At 37.9% G+C, this 18,193-nt stretch overlaps 1 protein-coding gene across 1 annotated transcript; it reads left to right on the forward strand.

Annotated features, from left to right (window-relative positions):
- Positions 1 to 2,923: 2,923 nt before the first annotated feature.
- Positions 2,924 to 17,485, forward strand: AMTN (amelotin). Its single transcript, XM_059396708.1, has 9 exons — positions 2,924 to 3,007; positions 3,112 to 3,180; positions 5,166 to 5,252; positions 7,852 to 7,917; positions 9,040 to 9,129; positions 12,984 to 13,019; positions 14,305 to 14,331; positions 16,252 to 16,516; positions 17,199 to 17,485. Exons 2-9 carry the CDS (start codon positions 3,127 to 3,129, stop codon positions 17,207 to 17,209), a joined length of 636 nt encoding a protein of 211 aa, XP_059252691.1. The 5' UTR covers positions 2,924 to 3,007; positions 3,112 to 3,126; the 3' UTR covers positions 17,210 to 17,485.
- Positions 17,486 to 18,193: the final 708 nt, after the last annotated feature.

The following is an 18,193-nucleotide window of genomic DNA, read 5'->3' on the forward strand; positions in this document are numbered from 1 at the left end:
CCAAAGACTCTTAACCTGAGCTATCAGGAGACCCATGAAGCCTCTAAAGTTTTCTAATACACATTGTGTTCAGGAGCATATATATACTTCTCTGAGAAGATGATGTATAAATTCAATCAGATTCTCAAAGAAATCCATAACCAAAAGAAATGAAACTAAAACCAATTAGAAAGATCAAGAAACGTCTAGACCTACTGGTCCAAAAATGTCATCTGCAGCTCATAAAATACTTTAATGAATCCTAATATCCTAAGTTGTTTCAGAAAAATAAGTGACCTCATTGTTTTTGCTCATGTCTCTGTTTTATAATGATTTAGGGATTTCTTTCCTTTTATAGTGCATATTTCTTGACACTCAACTCCATAATTATATTATTGCAAGTTATCTGCTTACAGACTTAAAATTTCTTGTCTAAGAAATTACTCAGCCTTCTGAATTCCCGTGTTTATTTGGATCAAACCTCACTGCTCAGTTTGCCAGCTAGGGCGTGTTCCATTCCCACCTGGGGTTGGAGGCACGTCTACAACGGGAACTGGATGCACTGTCAGTTCCCTGAATCACCTGATGCCCAGACAGTCATGGTGATTCAGTTTCAACGAGCTGTTTTCTAGCGCTGTGCTCTAGGCTAGAGATAGAGCATGAGTCTCCTCACCTAACTCCAGAAACAACAGTGCCATAAAATTCAACTCTGCCTCCACCAAAGAGAAAAATAAAAGAAAATTAAGGAAGTGCAACCTCCTACACATTCATTGAAAATAATGCCCCAGGAAAGTGGATTTTCTAGGGTCACATGGGATGCTTGAATATTTCATGTTTCCCCCCACCAAAATGTAAGCTCATGAGGACATGGATTTTTGCCCCTTCTAGCCACTTGCATTTCCAGGGACTAAAACAATGTTAGCAGAACACAGAGTGAATATATCTGAATTATGGGTTGGAAGAATGAGTTGAGTTAGTAAAGGAATCAATGAATGTGTTGAAACCCTGTGAAAACATAAATAAATTTGCTCAGGTTATTCTCTGTCTCACCAATTATATTTGTTCTTCAAATCCATTTAGAACCCCATCTCTTTTTTTGTTTAAGATTTTATTTATTTATTTGACAGAGAGAGATCACAAGTAGGCAGAGAGGCAGGCAGGTAGGGAGAGGGAAGCAGGCTCCCCGCTGAGAAGAGAGCCCGATGCAGGGCTTGATTCAAGGGCCCTGGGATCATGACCCAAGCCGAAGCCAGAGGCTTCAACCCACTGAGCCACCCAGGTGCCCCTAGAGCCCCATCTCTTCTCTGAAGTTTTCTTTCACCTCAACCTTGTTCCAACTCCCAATAGCATATACCTCTACCATATATTCATTGACATGTGGTGACCATCTAGTGCTTTTCAATGCCCTTAACATAAAGGACGCTAAACAAATATAAGACAAGGCCTTAAGGACTCTCCCTCCAATTCAAGAGAAATATACAATTGAGCAATAATGAAGGAGCCCTATAAAATAATGTCTAATTAAGTGCCACCATGAGTAACAGAAACTAACAAAATGTTACAGAAGGTTAAAATTAGGTATCTCTCCACCCCCATCCCCTACTTTGACCCTTACTCCATTTTGTTCTAGTGAGAGGAACCAAGAGCATCATCCCTCCATACCTGGACGCTTGGTCTGCCTCGATGCTCTGTTTGCCTTCTTAACGAATTTTTTCTTATCCTTCAAAACCCAGCTGAGGGCCACCTCCTTGTGAAACTTGTTCTGTTTTTCTGCCCCCACCAAAATTAACCATGCTCTCCTTCATACCTGCAGGTGCTCTTATCACTGTCACTTACCAAACTTGCTAGACTTTGCTTCCCCACCTAGACAGTATTCCCATTCCCACCTGACAATAACAAAAATTGATTGTGTCATGAAAGGAGTAGTTACAGAAAAGCTTTTTGGAATGCCTCATTATCTCAGACAATTTTCCACTGATAGACTTTCTGGACCTTAAAACAAGCCAAAGCTATGGTGGCCTTCCACATGAAATCCTGGCATGACATAAATTCATCATTGATTTGTACTCAGAAGTTGTTGAATAGACCCAACCAAGGTCCATTAAAAACATCATTAAAGAAGTAGCAAATCTCAAAAACTCCTGGTGCAGCCTGGGGCCCTGAAAACCTATGGTGAGCACTTAGTTATTCTTTTGTTGTGAAACAGACCTCAGTGAGCATCTGTGTTTTGCTCAAGTTTAAGTATCTTTTTCTTTGTTTAAAATAAAGCATACATTCAACATTTCTGGATGGCAATTCAGCCTTATCTATTGAAACTTAAAACAGATATCCTTGAATTCTGCAGTTCTAGGAATAAAACCTACAGAAATACCCCCACATCTGTGAGACAAGTTTTATAACGATGTCCATTGTTCCATTTTTATCATTATAAAATACAATGAAAATGGATGAAATGTCCATCAAAAAGAAATGTTATGTAATATAATAAAACCATTAAATAAATGAAATAAAGCTGTATGTACTAACACATGCAGTTATCCATTATTTGTCAAATAAATAAAGTTGCTAAGCAATACATAACAGGCCTAATTTTTTTAACTATGCACAAAGCTGAACATTCTGATGTCTGATTTGTATGCTCATAGAAACATGACAAAACAGGTACATCTGGGAAGTCATTTGGGAAAGAGGAGGTAAAAGAGGATTGTAATTTTTTTTTTGTCTGCACTTTTCTTAATTGCACAAAGTATGTCTTCCTGAAATACCCTCTATTCAAATAGTAGACATTGGGTAATATGATGTCTGCAGCTAATAACTCACCTAATGAAGTGTTGGGAAATGAAAGAAACCAAATGATTTCACAGAAGCCAAGTCCTGATTGGCCTCTCAGTTGCCAGCCTCCTGGAATTGAGTTTAAATTCCCCTACAAACTTACAACTCATCCAAGGGCAAAATTATCCACCACAGACACTGGAGCAATCAACAGGACTTTGAATATTATCACACCTTTTGCCAAGTGGAGAGAAAGGTAACATTAATTGCTCCTATTTCAAATAGAGTTTTTTAAAAAATGTCTTCTCTGAACAGGGGGAAAAAATAGAGTGAAAGAGTGATACTATTTTGTTATTATAGGTATCCTTTTGAAACATGAAGACTATGATTCTGCTACTTTATCTTCTAGGGTCAACTCAGTCATTACCGGTAAGTGCAATATGTTTATTTTATTACCAAGCAGCCTCGGTAGCACCCTCTGCTTGTAGACCTAGCTTTCTCCCAGTACTCCATCAATACTGCTCTGTCCTGTGACCCATCCCCTCAGTTTTCTGTTTCTATTTTCCAACGCGAAAAATGACAAATTAACAAGGTGTCAGTGCACATTTCAACATACTTAGATTCTTAAAAAGCACCCACTCTAATGTAATAGAATTTCAATTATTTTGGCAGAACAGTGGGGTAGAAACCAGAAAATGTCTTACATTGTATCTACTTAAAACCGATAATTATTTCATTCTCCAAAACGAAGATTTTCTTGGCAACCAATTATTTTCTCATGACTAAAGAGGTAAACTACATTTCATGCTTCCTAATTGGAAGCATGAAACATGTAGACTTATAAAGCCTAAAAAGGTTACCAAATTGTGTGACTAGATAAACCCTAAAAAACTGATCAAAGTGTACAAAAGTGAGGGGATATTACAAAGTGGCCAACTTTTTTCCTTAGAACACTGAAAAATGTTCACATGTAACAGGTGTTTGAAAGAAAGGAGGAATAGTGTTTGAATATGTCCTCCAATTGTCCTCCAATATTTTATAGACATAGATGTGGGTGGTTTGCATCTCTAAGCAGACTTCCCTTTGGCCACCTGAGATGATATTTGACATACAGAAAAAATTAGGAGGAATTTTCTATGAAATAGAAGAACAAAAAGAGACCATTCTTAGTTGAACTCCCTTGACACATCTATAGTCACCCATACAATCAACAAATACTTAATGAAATCTCAACGTACCAGATACTGTGCTCGTGCTGAAAATACAATGGTGACCAGGGAAGAAAAAGACATGATCCCTCACGGTGTTTGCAAGGACTGTAGATACAAATAAAGACTTTTTAAAGAAACATTAATTTATAAATTATAACTATGATTAGTTCTATGAAGAGGAACAAGGTGATCTTATGGGAATAGGATAGAACCACTGTCCTTCTTATTTCGCTCCAAATACACTTATGTTCTCCTTTAAAGACGTTGTCTGCAAAAATTGATTTTAAAACAAAGCAAATTAGTAATTCTTTTGTAAAATATGACTTCTCACTTCAAAAAATTTACTCAATGGTTCCTCTAAATAAGGTGTCGTTAGTGTATTTAAATTGTGATACAATTTGTGAAAACTCAAGAAAAATAAAACTTTCCAGGTGCCCAGTCATCATTCAGGGTTGACGAAGGAGTGGTTTGCAGGTTAATGCAGACTACCAATAGCCAATGATGTGAGAGCAGCCAGAAAGTTAGTGGAGGAGGAGATTTGGGGTGTAACACTGATATGTCTACAAGATGTAGTAGTGATATTTATCAAATGAAAACTCAGAACACATGGACAAGGTATTTTTTATTATTTGTAAATGAATTTATTGAATTATGAAGGCATAAAAAACGAATCAATGATGATTAGTTAGCTAATATCGATGTCAAGGTCAATTTCACCCCTAGAGTTCAGTTATTCTTAATACACTAAGAAAATACCCCGGCCAGGAAGGAGATTGAATTTCCATTACCGGAAATGACTTGTCAGGCACAAGGCAGAACTAGGAAGGTAAGTTATGGCAGTGTACCTTCAGGCATGGGGGAAAAGCAAAAGTTTACAGAGCTAAGGTGCAGCTGATGTATTCCATGTCCTGAAAAAGGAGGGAGGCAGTTACAGAAAAGAGAAAGAAGCCTAGGAACTCCTATCTGAGGTCCATGTGCCCAACGCCACCCTACATCCTTCCCCACACTACCCTCTGCTCTGGCATTTTTCCACTCTACAATTCATCTCCTGCCATACACGAAACATCCCAGGGAGTTAAATTCAGAAACACACAGAGCCTAAAGGCAGACATTTCTGCATTTGGGACATCTTGTTACATCTGGAAATAAATGGATACAAAACCTCAGACCCATCACTGCCTGATCTAATATTTGTTATTACAGACACAGCTTAACCCTGTTTTGGGACTTCCTCCAACAAAACCGGCTCCACACCAGGCAACACTTCTAAACCAGCAGCAGCCAAATCAGGTGAGAGTCCTACACCGTGGGGAACATTTGCAGACCGACAAAGGAAGCATGGTAGGAATAGTGAATTTAAAATCAAGATTTACACACAGTCTCATGGCTGAACAAGAGAAAAAGACTTTCTCCTGGGAACAACAACCACCAAAAAGAACCAACACATTTTTTGAAAATTTTGAGCAGAAAAAGCGAAGCATCTTCATTCTTTTTCTTTTTGTCTCAATAAGAATTTGGTGTAGCAACCAACAGTAAAACCTGAAAAGCAAGAGCGACACCTAATGACAAAGCTTGGTCATCAATGCCCTTGCAATACTGGGACATAATTGTATGTGGTCTGTCTGCCAGAGCTGGCAGGGATTAAGATAGCTCTAGAAAACTAACCGGATTTCCTTGTAATTTTCTTAAATTCCATTGTTACCAATGAGCTAATGTTGTAAAATTTGTTTATGTAAGAACTTTGGAAAACTGTATTATCTCTTGGCTACCCCTTCTTACAACTCCAACACCTGCTCTGCTCTAAAGGATCCCTCCTTACCTACATCTAGACTTTATGAAATAGTACAACCCCAAAGTCTAAAGTTCTCTCTTTTAGTTTGTGGACATTAGGGAGCACTCAAGACAGGACTCCGTCCCATTCCTTAAGGAACCTGACTGAAGCTTATACAATTTGAGGTGGCTCAGTGGGTTAAGCTGCTGCCTTTGGCTCAGGTCATGATCTCAGGGTCCTAGGATCGAGTCCCGCATCGGGCTCTCTGCTCAGCAGAGAGCCTGCTTCCCTCTCTCTCTCTGCCGGCCTCTCCATCTACTTGTGATTTCTCTCTGTCAAATAAATAAATAAAATCTTAAAAAAAAAAAAAAGGGAAGACAGAATTAGATATGTAAAGTTAAGTACTAAAGTATATAATTTATCTTTATTTCATTTTATTTTAAATCAGTTGGTTACCATTTAATGCATTATTAGTTTCAGAGGTAGAGTTTAGTGACTCAGCAGTTGCATACAACAGCCGCTGCTCATCACCCCAAGTGCCATCCTTTATGGCCGTCACCCAACGACCCCGTCCTCCTGATGAAGTTCTAGAACCTAGGTGGGGTTCGGTGGGCTGAGGTCCGGAGCCGATGACCAAGAAAGAATTCTTGAGACATCTTTGGTGCAAAATGGTGGTTTATTAAAGCACGGGGACAGGACCCGAGGGCAGGAAGAGCTGCTGCCCTGGGTTGTGAGAGAAGGCAGGTTCTGTACCCTGTGGTTGGGGGAAGGTGAGGGAAAGGGAGGTTTCAACAGAGTTTTCATATGCTAAAGAGGGCCTACAGGGTGCCAGGATACCGGAGGCCTTGCCCTTGTGGCTTGATCAATGTCATCTTTAGGCCAGCCATTGACATCAAGATAGTTGGGAGAATTTTTGGTGGGATGTCATAATCTTGCTATCAATCGTCTTTGTTAGTGAGATTTAGGACATTTGTAAGCCAAGGGAGACTCCTGTCTTGCAGGATTGTGATCCCAGCAAGTTAACTATTTGCTTATTGTTCATGGCAGTCAGGCTGCCTGAGGGATGCTACACATATGACTGAGGGGGAGCGGATGGAGAGGGGGTGCGAGGCGCCAGCTTTTGCTTTGTCCTCAGCCAGCCTCCTGCTCCCTCATCACTCCCACACACCGCCCCTCCAGCAACCCTCAGCTTGTTTCTTAAACCCTCTTTGATTTCATCTTATTTTATTTTCCCCTCCCTTTCCCTGTGTTCATCTGTTTTGTTTTTTAAATTACACATAGGAGTGAAGCTATATGGTCTCTGTCTTTCTCTCATTTCATTTAACATAATACTCTCTAGTTCCATACATATTGTTACAAATGGTAAGATTTCAATTTTTGATGGCTGAGTAGTATTCATATATATGATATATATATATATATATGTAGTATTTAGTATCTATATATACTAAATTTAGTAGTATATATATGTAGTATTCATATATATATCATATATATATACATATAAATATAAATATATATATATATATGCGCCACATCTTCCTTATCCATTTTTCTGTTGATGGACATCTCTTTCCATACGTTGGCTATTGTGGACATTGTTACTATAAACATTCAGATGCACGTGCCCCATCGAATGACTATGTTTATATCTTTAGGGTAAATACCCAGTAGTGCAATTGCTGGGTCATAGGGTAGCTCTATTTTCAACTTTTTGAGGAACCTCCGTGCTGTTTTCCAGGGTGGCTGTACCATTTGCATTCCCACCAACAGTGTAAGAAAAATTCCCATTTCTCCACATCCTCACCAATATCTCTTGTTTCTAACTTGTTATTTTTAGCTCTTCTGACAGGTGTGAGGCGGTATTTCATTGTGAATAATTACTCTGAGATAAGAAATAAGAACCAATTACACATTTTTAAACTCAACACATTGCTAGGGTGACACTGGGGGCCACAGAAGGGGAGGCAAAGCTGGTGAGAGGCCCCAAATTTACTTCCATTTACCTTCATCCTAAATCCACCTGTATTGGGAGTATAGACACGAGGATATCTGCCACTGACAGCATGGTGGAAACAGACAAGCTCTGGTCTCACATCAATTTCAACGCCCCTACAGGTACTCCCCTCTTTAAGTCTGATACCACTGACGCAGTTGTTCACACTGGGGTCAGATCTGCAGCTGGTAAGTACTCTTTTATATCATTTTAATATCCACTGTTAAATACAATACCTAATTTGAGTGTATCCGCAAATACACACACACACATGCACACACACACACTAGTATTGTAGATAAGTTGAAAGAGAACACAGAAAAGTCAGAGCATGAGGTGCTATTCAGTACATCATAAAAAGTTTTTCTTAGGGGCGCCTGTGTGGCTTAGTGGGTTAAAGCCTCTGCCTTCAGCTCAGGTCATGATCCCAGGGTCCTGGGATCCAGCCCCGCATGGGGCTCTCTGCTCAGCAGGGAGCCTGCTTCCTCCTCTCTCTCGCTGCCTGTCTCTCTGCCTCCTTGTGATCTCTGTCTGTCGAATAAAATAAATAAAATCTTTAAAAAAAAAAAAGTTTTTCTTAGCAGAAGTGCTTCTAAGGAAATGAATCGAATTCTCAGGTCTTTAACTGCTTTAGTTCTTCTTACCTCTTCTTCTGGCTCCTCTGCACATTCTTCCAACATATTTTCCTCACTGTCCCTAAAATGTCCACACACCCACACAAAACCTATGACCACTATCATCACCCCATCAAGAGCAAACTCGAAGGGGTAAGAAAGATCTTCATTCTTCTCGTGGACTATCTGTATAATTTACTCTATTTGGGAAAAGAAACATAATAAATACCTTTCCTGGCTAAGGTGGTGAGATTTATGCATGATACTAGACTGTATTTAGACTAGATATTTCAATGTGACCCTCACCATTTTTATGGGGAGGCCTATGAAGAAATTAATTTCTTTATAAGAAAGCTATCAGAAAAATCTCCGGAACCATAGTTATTGTAGCCAAAAGTGGAAAATGAGAATAAAATCATCCAAGTAATCCTCAAGAGAATGGGTTCATATGGGAAATGTTAGTCCTGGACCTTATGGTCATACTAGTAGACTAAATAAGTCCCCGAACTTCATCTCCGCACCTAATTCCTAGTGCAATAGTATATCACGTACTATTTTGGGGTGTGCATAGTAAATGTAAATACTTGCATAGCAAATCCTCCCTTTAAGCATATTTTATGTTTAATAAATACATTTTAGTTTCTCGAATGTTCAACATGGAACAACACAATGACGATCTTGTTCTTTGCCCGACAGCTAAATCCTGCTGCAGGGATGCCACCTGGTCCCCAGACCCTCCCCCTGAGCCTGGGGGTACTGAACACACAACAGCAGCTGCAATCCCAAGTAAGTTCAAGACGGGAGTTCAGTTCAACACTGGGGAGCATTTTCTATCAAGTAGAAGCCTAAAAGGGAAGGAAAGAAATTTTTTTAAGGTTCTTAAAATTTCTTACACAGAGGGGCACCCAAATGGCTCCGTGGGTTGAGCATCAGACTCTTGTTTTCTGCTCAGGTCATGTTTTGGGGGTTCTGGGATGGACCCCTGCATCTGACTCCATGCTCAGAGGGGAGTCTGCTGGGGGATCTCTCTCTCCCTTTCCCTCTGCCACTCCCCCTTCTCTCTCTCTCTCTCAAATAAATAAATAAATCTTAGAAAAAGGTTTTGCCCAGAAATTTACAGAGGAATGTTCAGCTGAACATAGAACATCTTTCGTAATTTAGTCCTTGATGAAAATTCACGGAGAAAACAGCGTGCCACCTCATAACTTCCCTAAAATACGTTTGTAACAGGTAACGGGAAAATGTGAGGTGCTGGGGAAAATTAAAAGGTAAAGAATATAAGGAGGGAAATCGAGAGGCAGCAGGAATCTTTTCTACCTTGCTGTTTTCTATAAAAGACTTTCTGGGTGGCCAGAATCATCCCAAAGAAACAATTGAGAGATGGATAAAGTTTATTTCCAGCAAACCTAATCTCCTTTTCTATGCTCTGGATTCGTGCCTCCTCTCAGTTCCCCAGCAAGTCTCTAGTTCCTTCTCCCCTCCCATCATCACTTGCTTTCCAGAAAAACCCTGAAAAACCCTCTCCCTTTAGGATTTTAATGAAATGCATATAGCATCACTCCTATCATAAGTGTTGCCTCTTAACTACAGACAAAGCCCAAGTTTCAGCATTGAAGCTTCTCTAAATAGCTTAATGGCTCGGAGAAAAACACAATGATCTCTTTAGAACTAGACTAAGTTGTTTGTAGATCACTTATTCTAATGCATGAACTCAGCCCCTATCATTCCCACAAAATGATCTAATTTTTTTAGAAGCTATTTCTGTATTACGTGTACTGTGTGTTAATTATAGAAAATTAAGAAAATGTAGAAAAGCAAAAAGAAAAATAAAATTCACCCATAACCCTACCAGCCAGCACTAAACATGGTCAGCATTCTAGGGTATGTCCTTACAGTCCTTTTGCTACACATGTAAGTATATTTTTTAAACGAAATATGATCTTACTATGTCTAATGTCCTATAATCTAATTTTTTCACTTAATGTATTTTGAATGGTCTTTGTACTTTGAAATATTCACTTACAAAATTGTTTTTATTGATTGCTTAGTATTCCACCATGTTGCAAAAATTGGGGTTTTTTCATCAAAATTTTTGCTTCTGTAAATAATATTACAGTGAACATCCTTCAAATAAGTCTTTGAGCATATCAATGATTATTTCCTTAGGACCAGTTCTTAGAAACAGTATTTGTGGGTCCAAAGACATACAAAATTATAAGATTTTAAAAACACATTTCAAAATTATGAAACATGAATACAGCAATGAATGAATACATTCTTACCATCATCCTACCACAAAGGACACCTCCAGGTCTTCATAAGAGTAAGCTTGCATTAATTAGTAATTATAATCAAAGCTGAGTTTAATTGACAAACAATTTGAAGCTGCTCAATTTAAATCCTATATCATACGTAACTAATGCTTTTCTCTGCGCTTTCATTTGTCCAAAATAACAACACAAGAAACTCTCCACTGCTTCATTTATTTCATAGTTGGGAAATCCTGTGATGTAACTAATTTTTACATTTTTAAAAAAATATTGAGATGTATACTTACTTGTCTATCAACCAGTGCTTATTTCTTAAGAGATATATTAGAGCCTTTACTCTAAGTATTTGTTGCTTATTTAGATCTTAATAATAAAAGTAATCCTCTGAAAAAGACTAGAGATACAGGCAAATAAAATGCGACTCTTTAACACATGATCCTGAATAATCCACATGCTACCTCCCCAGGTTCAGCTTCAGTTGTTGCCCTGCTCTAACCTTGAAGCCCAGTTTAGTACATTTCATATTCACCGAAGACTACCCACTGGCGGGGCGCCTGGGTGGCTCAGTGGGTTAAGCATCTGTCTGTGGCTCAGGTCATGATCCCAGAGTCCTGGGTTCCCCACTTCAAGCTCCCTGCTCATTGAGGAGTCTGCTTCTCCCTCAACATCTCACCCCACTCATACTCCCTCTCTCTCACTCTCCTTCACCCTCAAATAAATAGATAAAAATCTTAAAAAAAAAAGAAAAAGAAAAGAATATCCACTGGAGTCCAAGGCATTAGTAGGCACTGCAGATGTCACTGAGGTAGAGCAGAGAGAGTCTGGTATTAGTGTGCACTAACGTCAATCAGTCCCCATTCTCAGTAGGGATTCTTCAGTCTCTCCAGCATATGCCAGCACCTCCTCGGCCTCCTGTGCAGTCCCAGCCCTCCAATCCTGTGTCTCCCTATGCAGAGTGGCCTACATCCTTGTCAGAAACCTGGGCACCCGTCCACAGCTCTCACTTATCAAAGCAAGGCCAATGTGGTTAAGGGTAAACTCTAGAACGACAAAACTCTGGTCAAATCCCAGCTCTCTAGTTACTGTGTGTGGTCAAGTGACTCACCACTCCGTGGCTCATTTTCCTCATGATTTAAAATAGGGATTAAAGTAGAATCTACCTCTAGGGTTGTTCCAAGGATTAAATGAGCAAATAAACATAAAACACTTAAAACAGTACGTACCACACAGTAAACATTCAGCGTTAGCTATTTTTACTTTAAACGATATCTCTACCAAAAACTAATAAAAAATTTTTCTCCTTATTGTTGTATCGGTGAGCAACTAAATTATCTTTTATCCCACTTTTTATTGATACATTTGTGGTTTCCTATTTGTATCTTTTTGTTCCTTTGAAATGGGCTTTAAAGAACAAATCTCAATTATGGTTTTTTCCAAATCCTCTGTGCCCCTTCCCTTCAACCGACTTTCCAGTCACCATTCTGAAGACTGGTTGGCTTTTTTTATTGTCAGTAGCCAAAGATCTGATGGACTGCTTTGTTCTTAAATGTATATACTTAAATGTATGTACTTTTGGCATTCTGGGTATTACTGAACAAACTGTCCTGGGAAATAACAAAACTAAGAGTCTGTTTCTTAAGACTTTCACATCTTTTGCATTGGTTAGTGTTAGAATTCCCATTTAGATGACTTTCATGGCACTAGGAGAATTTCTATTGAAATAAAAATAAACTTTAAAACACGAGTTCACTTGGACAAACTCTAAGTTAGTTCTTCGAGTACTACAGCATGCCAACACCTCACCCAAGCCTTTTCAACTAAAACTTCGTAACATTTAAGTGGTTCTCAGTGACCAGTAAAGTATTTCTCATTTAGTTCTAAGAACTCTGCCAGTATCAAGATGATAGACTATCATCCATAATTTTCCACCAGTTCTCTATTTTAGCAGCAAAATATCCAAGTAATCATTATGAAACTAAAGATATATGCTTCGATAAATCTTTGTATTTTAAAAATCCATTTTTAACATGTCTTCTACTGTCATTATTACTTGTAATGAATTTCAGTTTGGAGGTAGCTTGAGACCAAAATTATTTTTTGCCCATCCTATTCCGTAACTTCTACCTCCTGAATGTGTTTCCTTGTACTAGTTTCTAAATCTCTATGGGTCTAAACCTCCTTTTTACAAATTGGTTGAGTTCCAATTCCCAAGCAACTCTGTGGGTTTCTATCTATGACTATAGCTGATACATTGGTGACAAATACTTCTTCAATGAATATCGCATACTTTTAAGAAAATCTCAGTATCTGTGTCGTCTGCTAGAACTTACCTTTGGATATATTTTAATTGAATTTTTCACTCTTTTTCAGATGTTACCAGTTATTGTAGCACACCTTGGAGCCCATGTAAGATTATTTTGTGATGTGATTTTTATTTTAAATCATCTTAGTGTGAAATATGTCATCCTCCCTCAATTTACCAGATAATTGCCAAGTTTTCTATTTACTTTGCATTGTGTGAACTCATAATAATGAGCTAGCCCTTACTGAACATTTACTAAGCACCAGGCACTATTCTAGGTATTTTATTATTTGTTACATATTATCTCTGTATTCAAAACAACTTTTGAAGATAATATTTTTATTTCTACTTTGAAGGTGAGTAGGTGGAGATAGAGTTATTCAGTTACAATCACAGTTAGTAAATGTCACGGGTAAACCAGTCAGTCCTTCAAAGCATACAGATAATAAAAAAATAAGTTAATGGGACTGATCTAATGATTGATGATTTGGGGGATTTCTTTTTTAACCTCAAATCTATTTATTAACTATGTATCTTTTCCCTAAAAATGATACAAACATTTTCCTCTCTCTCTATTTGCTTTTATGAAAGGTAATACTTGAGATCATTGACAAAATTGCCAAGGGTCAAGATCATATATGACCTGCATCGGATGGTAGCTTTTACTTCTGAAAGCAGAGTCAGATATAAAGTTCATATCAATTCTTAATTTCACAGCTGGGAACACATCTCGGTGAAATAATCTGAAATACAGCAAAGGTCTATATACGAATACATCTCTCAACATAATATCTGTAGTAGAGAAAAAAAATCCAGTGCCACTTAAATTTAAACAAAAGGAAAATGATTGAGCAGGTTGTGCAAAAGTAAAAGCAAATATTTTGAGAACATTCAAATAGTACTTGAATTTGTAATTGCTACCGTTAAATGATTGTGGGTATATTATTAAAAGAAAAACTAAGACCCAAATTATATGACCTATATAAGTTGTATAAATAGCTTCCATTATGTAAAAAAAAAAAAAAGTGTGACAAACATCCGGAGGAAAATCCATCAAACTCTGTAAGATGGGATGGTACTTTTTCTTTGTTGCTTTCTGTATTTTCCAAGTTCCCTCCAATGTGCATGTATTACTTAACAATAGAAAAGTGTATAACTTTTAAAGACAGAAGATTTCACATCACTCAGATATTAGGTATTAGCAGTCCAATATCATATGCTGACCTGAATTATGAGAAACAGTCATAAGGCAATTAAAAAATTGTCAAAAAATTGAAAATGTCCCTTTACAAATTTTACAAGTATTTTAAGTTTTTAAATTATGTTATACATATCTTGCTTCAAAAATATTAAAATTTGTCTAATAACTTGTGTATTTTTTCCTTTTAGGGTGCTATCATAAGCTCAGAAGAATTGGTAAAAAAAAAAAAATTAATTACTGGCATTTCAAATTCTTCTCACTGAAATCACAGTCTTGCTTTCTGTTCCCGCACAATTTCTTTTGGGCACAACCCCTAAACCTGATGCCTACTATAAACTGAACCTTTTTTATAGATCTTTGCATTAAGATACCTTTGTCTAGCTGAGGATTTCACTCTCCTTCTACAGCTACTTTTCCATTAATTTGACTTAGCCCTTTTTCCTATATATTGATATTAAATTCAGTTCTATCCAGAAATTCAATGCATATTTTTAACTGTTCATGATTAAAATCTAGGATTATAAGTTATTAAAAAGCATACAATGTAGAATAATATACATTGGTATTTATTGCAGGAAAGATTAATTTTCTTGGCTTAATTTTTTTTATTTTTATAGGAAAATATGTTCTTTTGCGAGCATCCTATAGTGATGGATGAGCTTTTCCTGCACACATGAATAACTAGAGGGCTGAACTAAATAAGACTCATCTTACCATTATCAGATACTTCTATACATTGTCCCATAAGTCATTTTTAGGAAAAAAAATGACTTGAATTACTGTGGTAGCTAAACATGACAATGAAGTTAAGAGTCAAGGCAATATCTGGGAAGACAGATTTGTTTTTAAATCTTTCTATTGTGAAAAAGGTAGAGATTTGCTAGATTGTTCACAAATAAAATCAAGCAATGGGATTGTTTTGCAACAATGGTACATGAATGCCCACATCTACCACTTATTTAGCCAATTTTGTGTAACAGGCACCTTGGTAGATCTTTTATATACATTGCCTTTAATCCTCACCAAATTACAAACTACAGATTTTTTTTTTTTAAGTAAACTATGCCCAATGTGGGGCTTGAACTCATGACTTCAAGATGAAGAGTTGCATGCTCTACAATCTGAATCTGCCAGACACCCCACAAACCACAAATTTTTAACCCAAATTTATAAATAATAGAACTGAGGCTCAGAGAACTTAAGCTACTTAGGTCCCAAGGTCAAGAAATAGTAGATTCAGATCAAAAGTCATTTTTCTATCTGCTGTACCAGTGGTTCTCAAACTTTTTTTTTAATTTTATTTTATTTTTTCAGTTTTCCAAGATTCATTGTTTATGCACCACACCCAGAGCTCCATGCAATACGTGCCCTCCTTAATAACCATCGAATTTTTTTTTAAGTAAAACCCATAGTAACAGTTATTTTTCATGCAGCTAACACATACACACACACACACACACACACACACACACACACACACACTTCATGAAATAGTATTTACCCTTACCACATAGAATACACCCAGTAATTTATAATTTATTTTTTGTGTCTTATTTTTTAATGATGGGCATTACCACCTTCTTTATTTCAAATCTATAAATGCCCTGACCCCCTGCTTGAAAACATCTATATTCCAACTTGTCTCTCTCTGGCATAAGTCTAATTCTGGCTATAGTACCTGGTAATCCAAGACAGTGTTTCTCAAATTTTAATCTTGGACCACCAAATCGAGACAACTCAGGGTACTGATAAAAAAAAAATGCAGATATCTGGGGCCCCTGGGTGGCTCAGTGGGTTTAAGCCTCTGCCTTCAGCTCAGGTCATGATCTCAGGGTCCTGGGATCGAGCCCCACATCGGGGTCTCATTATTCCTTCTCCCATGATTGTGACTTACCCTTTCTGAGAGAAATAAAATACAGCATCGAATTGTAGTCATGAAACCAGCATCAGGCTTGCTCAGGAGAGAGAGGCATTTCTTCTGAAAAATGCCCAATCTTTATTATTTTTCCTCAGACTATCCTTTCCATCGTACCATTCCTGTCCCAACTTGCTGCCCTCAAAAAAGAAAAGGCTAGTTGACCAGCATTAAAACGTGTGTTTTTTACTTTGTTTGCCTTTTCTTTTCCTCCTTCCAGCCGGTGGCCCCCAAAATCTTCACAGGACTCCTTTTTCAGCCACTGTTCCCAGGATCCATCCTGCCTACCAGTCCAGCTAATCCAGATGCCCAGAATGGAATCCTTCCTGCAGGGCAAGCCGGAGTGAACCCTGCCATCCAGGGAACTGCAGAGGGCTTTTCCACAACTCCCAGCGACATAGACGATGACTTTGGAGTGACCGCTCCTGCAGGCATCCAAAAGGGCATGCACACCACCCAGGAAACCACCACTGGGTCTCCAAATGGTAAATTCTTTGAGCCAGGAAAATACCTCAGGAAGGTCACCCACAGCATGGAAACAGTTCTTTGTCTTGCTTTGCCCAATACAGATCCTAATAAAATCAAGGATTTCCTTTACTTAACACTCAACAATTGATTCCTGCGATGTGAGGGAATATTTTTTTACTGGGCCACCAATCCTACTGTACCAACCCAGAAAGGAGACAATTGCTGGCATAACATATTTTCTGTCTTAGGTTGGATCGAGACGTCTTTGAAAAAGGACTGTTCTCTTCTTTCCTCATCTTCTTCTGACTCCCAAACATATGCAAACCCACAGCAGATACAGTTAATCAATCATTATATTCTTGTCCAGTCACTGATCATGGATGAGCCTAAACCTTCTTAACACAGTGTTGCAAGCAGCCACTGGTCGTAGATGGGAGTTAGCACAGTAGGGGAACACATGTGCCATTCTCTTGAGATGGGACTTAAGAAATGTTACAAAACTAAGCTCCTTAAGCACCAAAAAGCAGAGATAATCATTTAACATGCAGGGATGTCTAGAATCAAATGTCCTTGGAAATAACAAAAGAATGATTAGATGTTGATATTCTTGCTCTTAGGAAAGAAATTTGGACTCAAGTAAAAATGTTTAAATCCAATATACTTTTACCTGCTTTTAAAAAATGTTATATTTTATTCCAGGAATTCAGTAAGCTGTTTCAAGTTTCTTCAACTAAGCCTCCTCACGTGTGGTGATACATGAGAATCTTCCTCACTGATCATATCATGGAAAAGACGGAGACACACTAGAGAGTATGAGAAGAAACTCTTAGTTTACCTAACGTTCTTGAAAGTTCAGAAAACATACTCTTCCTAGAGATGAACGACTTCTGAAAAAAATAATTAAAAGGATAAATTTACCTTTGAAATGTAACATTATGCCACTTTGGACCTGGAAGATAGACATATTAAACATATTTTGAAACTGACCCTTTCTCTTCTTTGGGGATAGAACGGCAGACCCTTGCAGAAATGACATTCCCCAAAGACACTTAGATCCTGCTGCAGACAGAGGACCTACTCTGGAGTAGGGAGCAGGTCAGTCATGGAGTGGATATTCAGCAATGTACGGAGAATTTCTGATTTCTTCAAAACAAACAAATTATCCACTCCCTCACATAAACTTTAATTTTCTATAAGCACATCTAAGACAGGAAGTAGAAACAAGGAATTATAAATCATACGGCCTGGCCTCAGGTGGCTTATATACAGAATTGGTGATTTGGGCATGTAATGCTTGATTTGGGTATATCTAAAACTGAGAAATGACGTGAAATAAACACAAAGGTGATTCTCTTGCTCCATGTATCTAAAAAGTAGAATTTAATCTTATTTAAGTTTATCACTCAGACAGTTGCAGTTCACTCAGAGTGGGAGGGAGTGGAAGGGACTGACACAACTCTAGTAGAACTCTCACCAAGGAAAGACATGGATAAGTTTAATTACTTTCCTCCCTATACTTGAATCAGCCCCCCCAGTATGGAACAAATCCAAATATACACCCACAAAACATATTCCATGTTAAGTTTCTCAGGTAGAGATTTCCTAATGGTTAAACATTTGTTAGCCACAGTGTTTCAGATTTGCAGAATCTGAATGGCACATTCATGAATTGTCAAGATTTTCAAGGCCAAATG

This window comes from Mustela nigripes, chromosome 1 (genome assembly GCF_022355385.1).
Source record: "Mustela nigripes isolate SB6536 chromosome 1, MUSNIG.SB6536, whole genome shotgun sequence".
Classification (NCBI taxonomy): Eukaryota; Metazoa; Chordata; class Mammalia; order Carnivora; family Mustelidae; genus Mustela; species Mustela nigripes.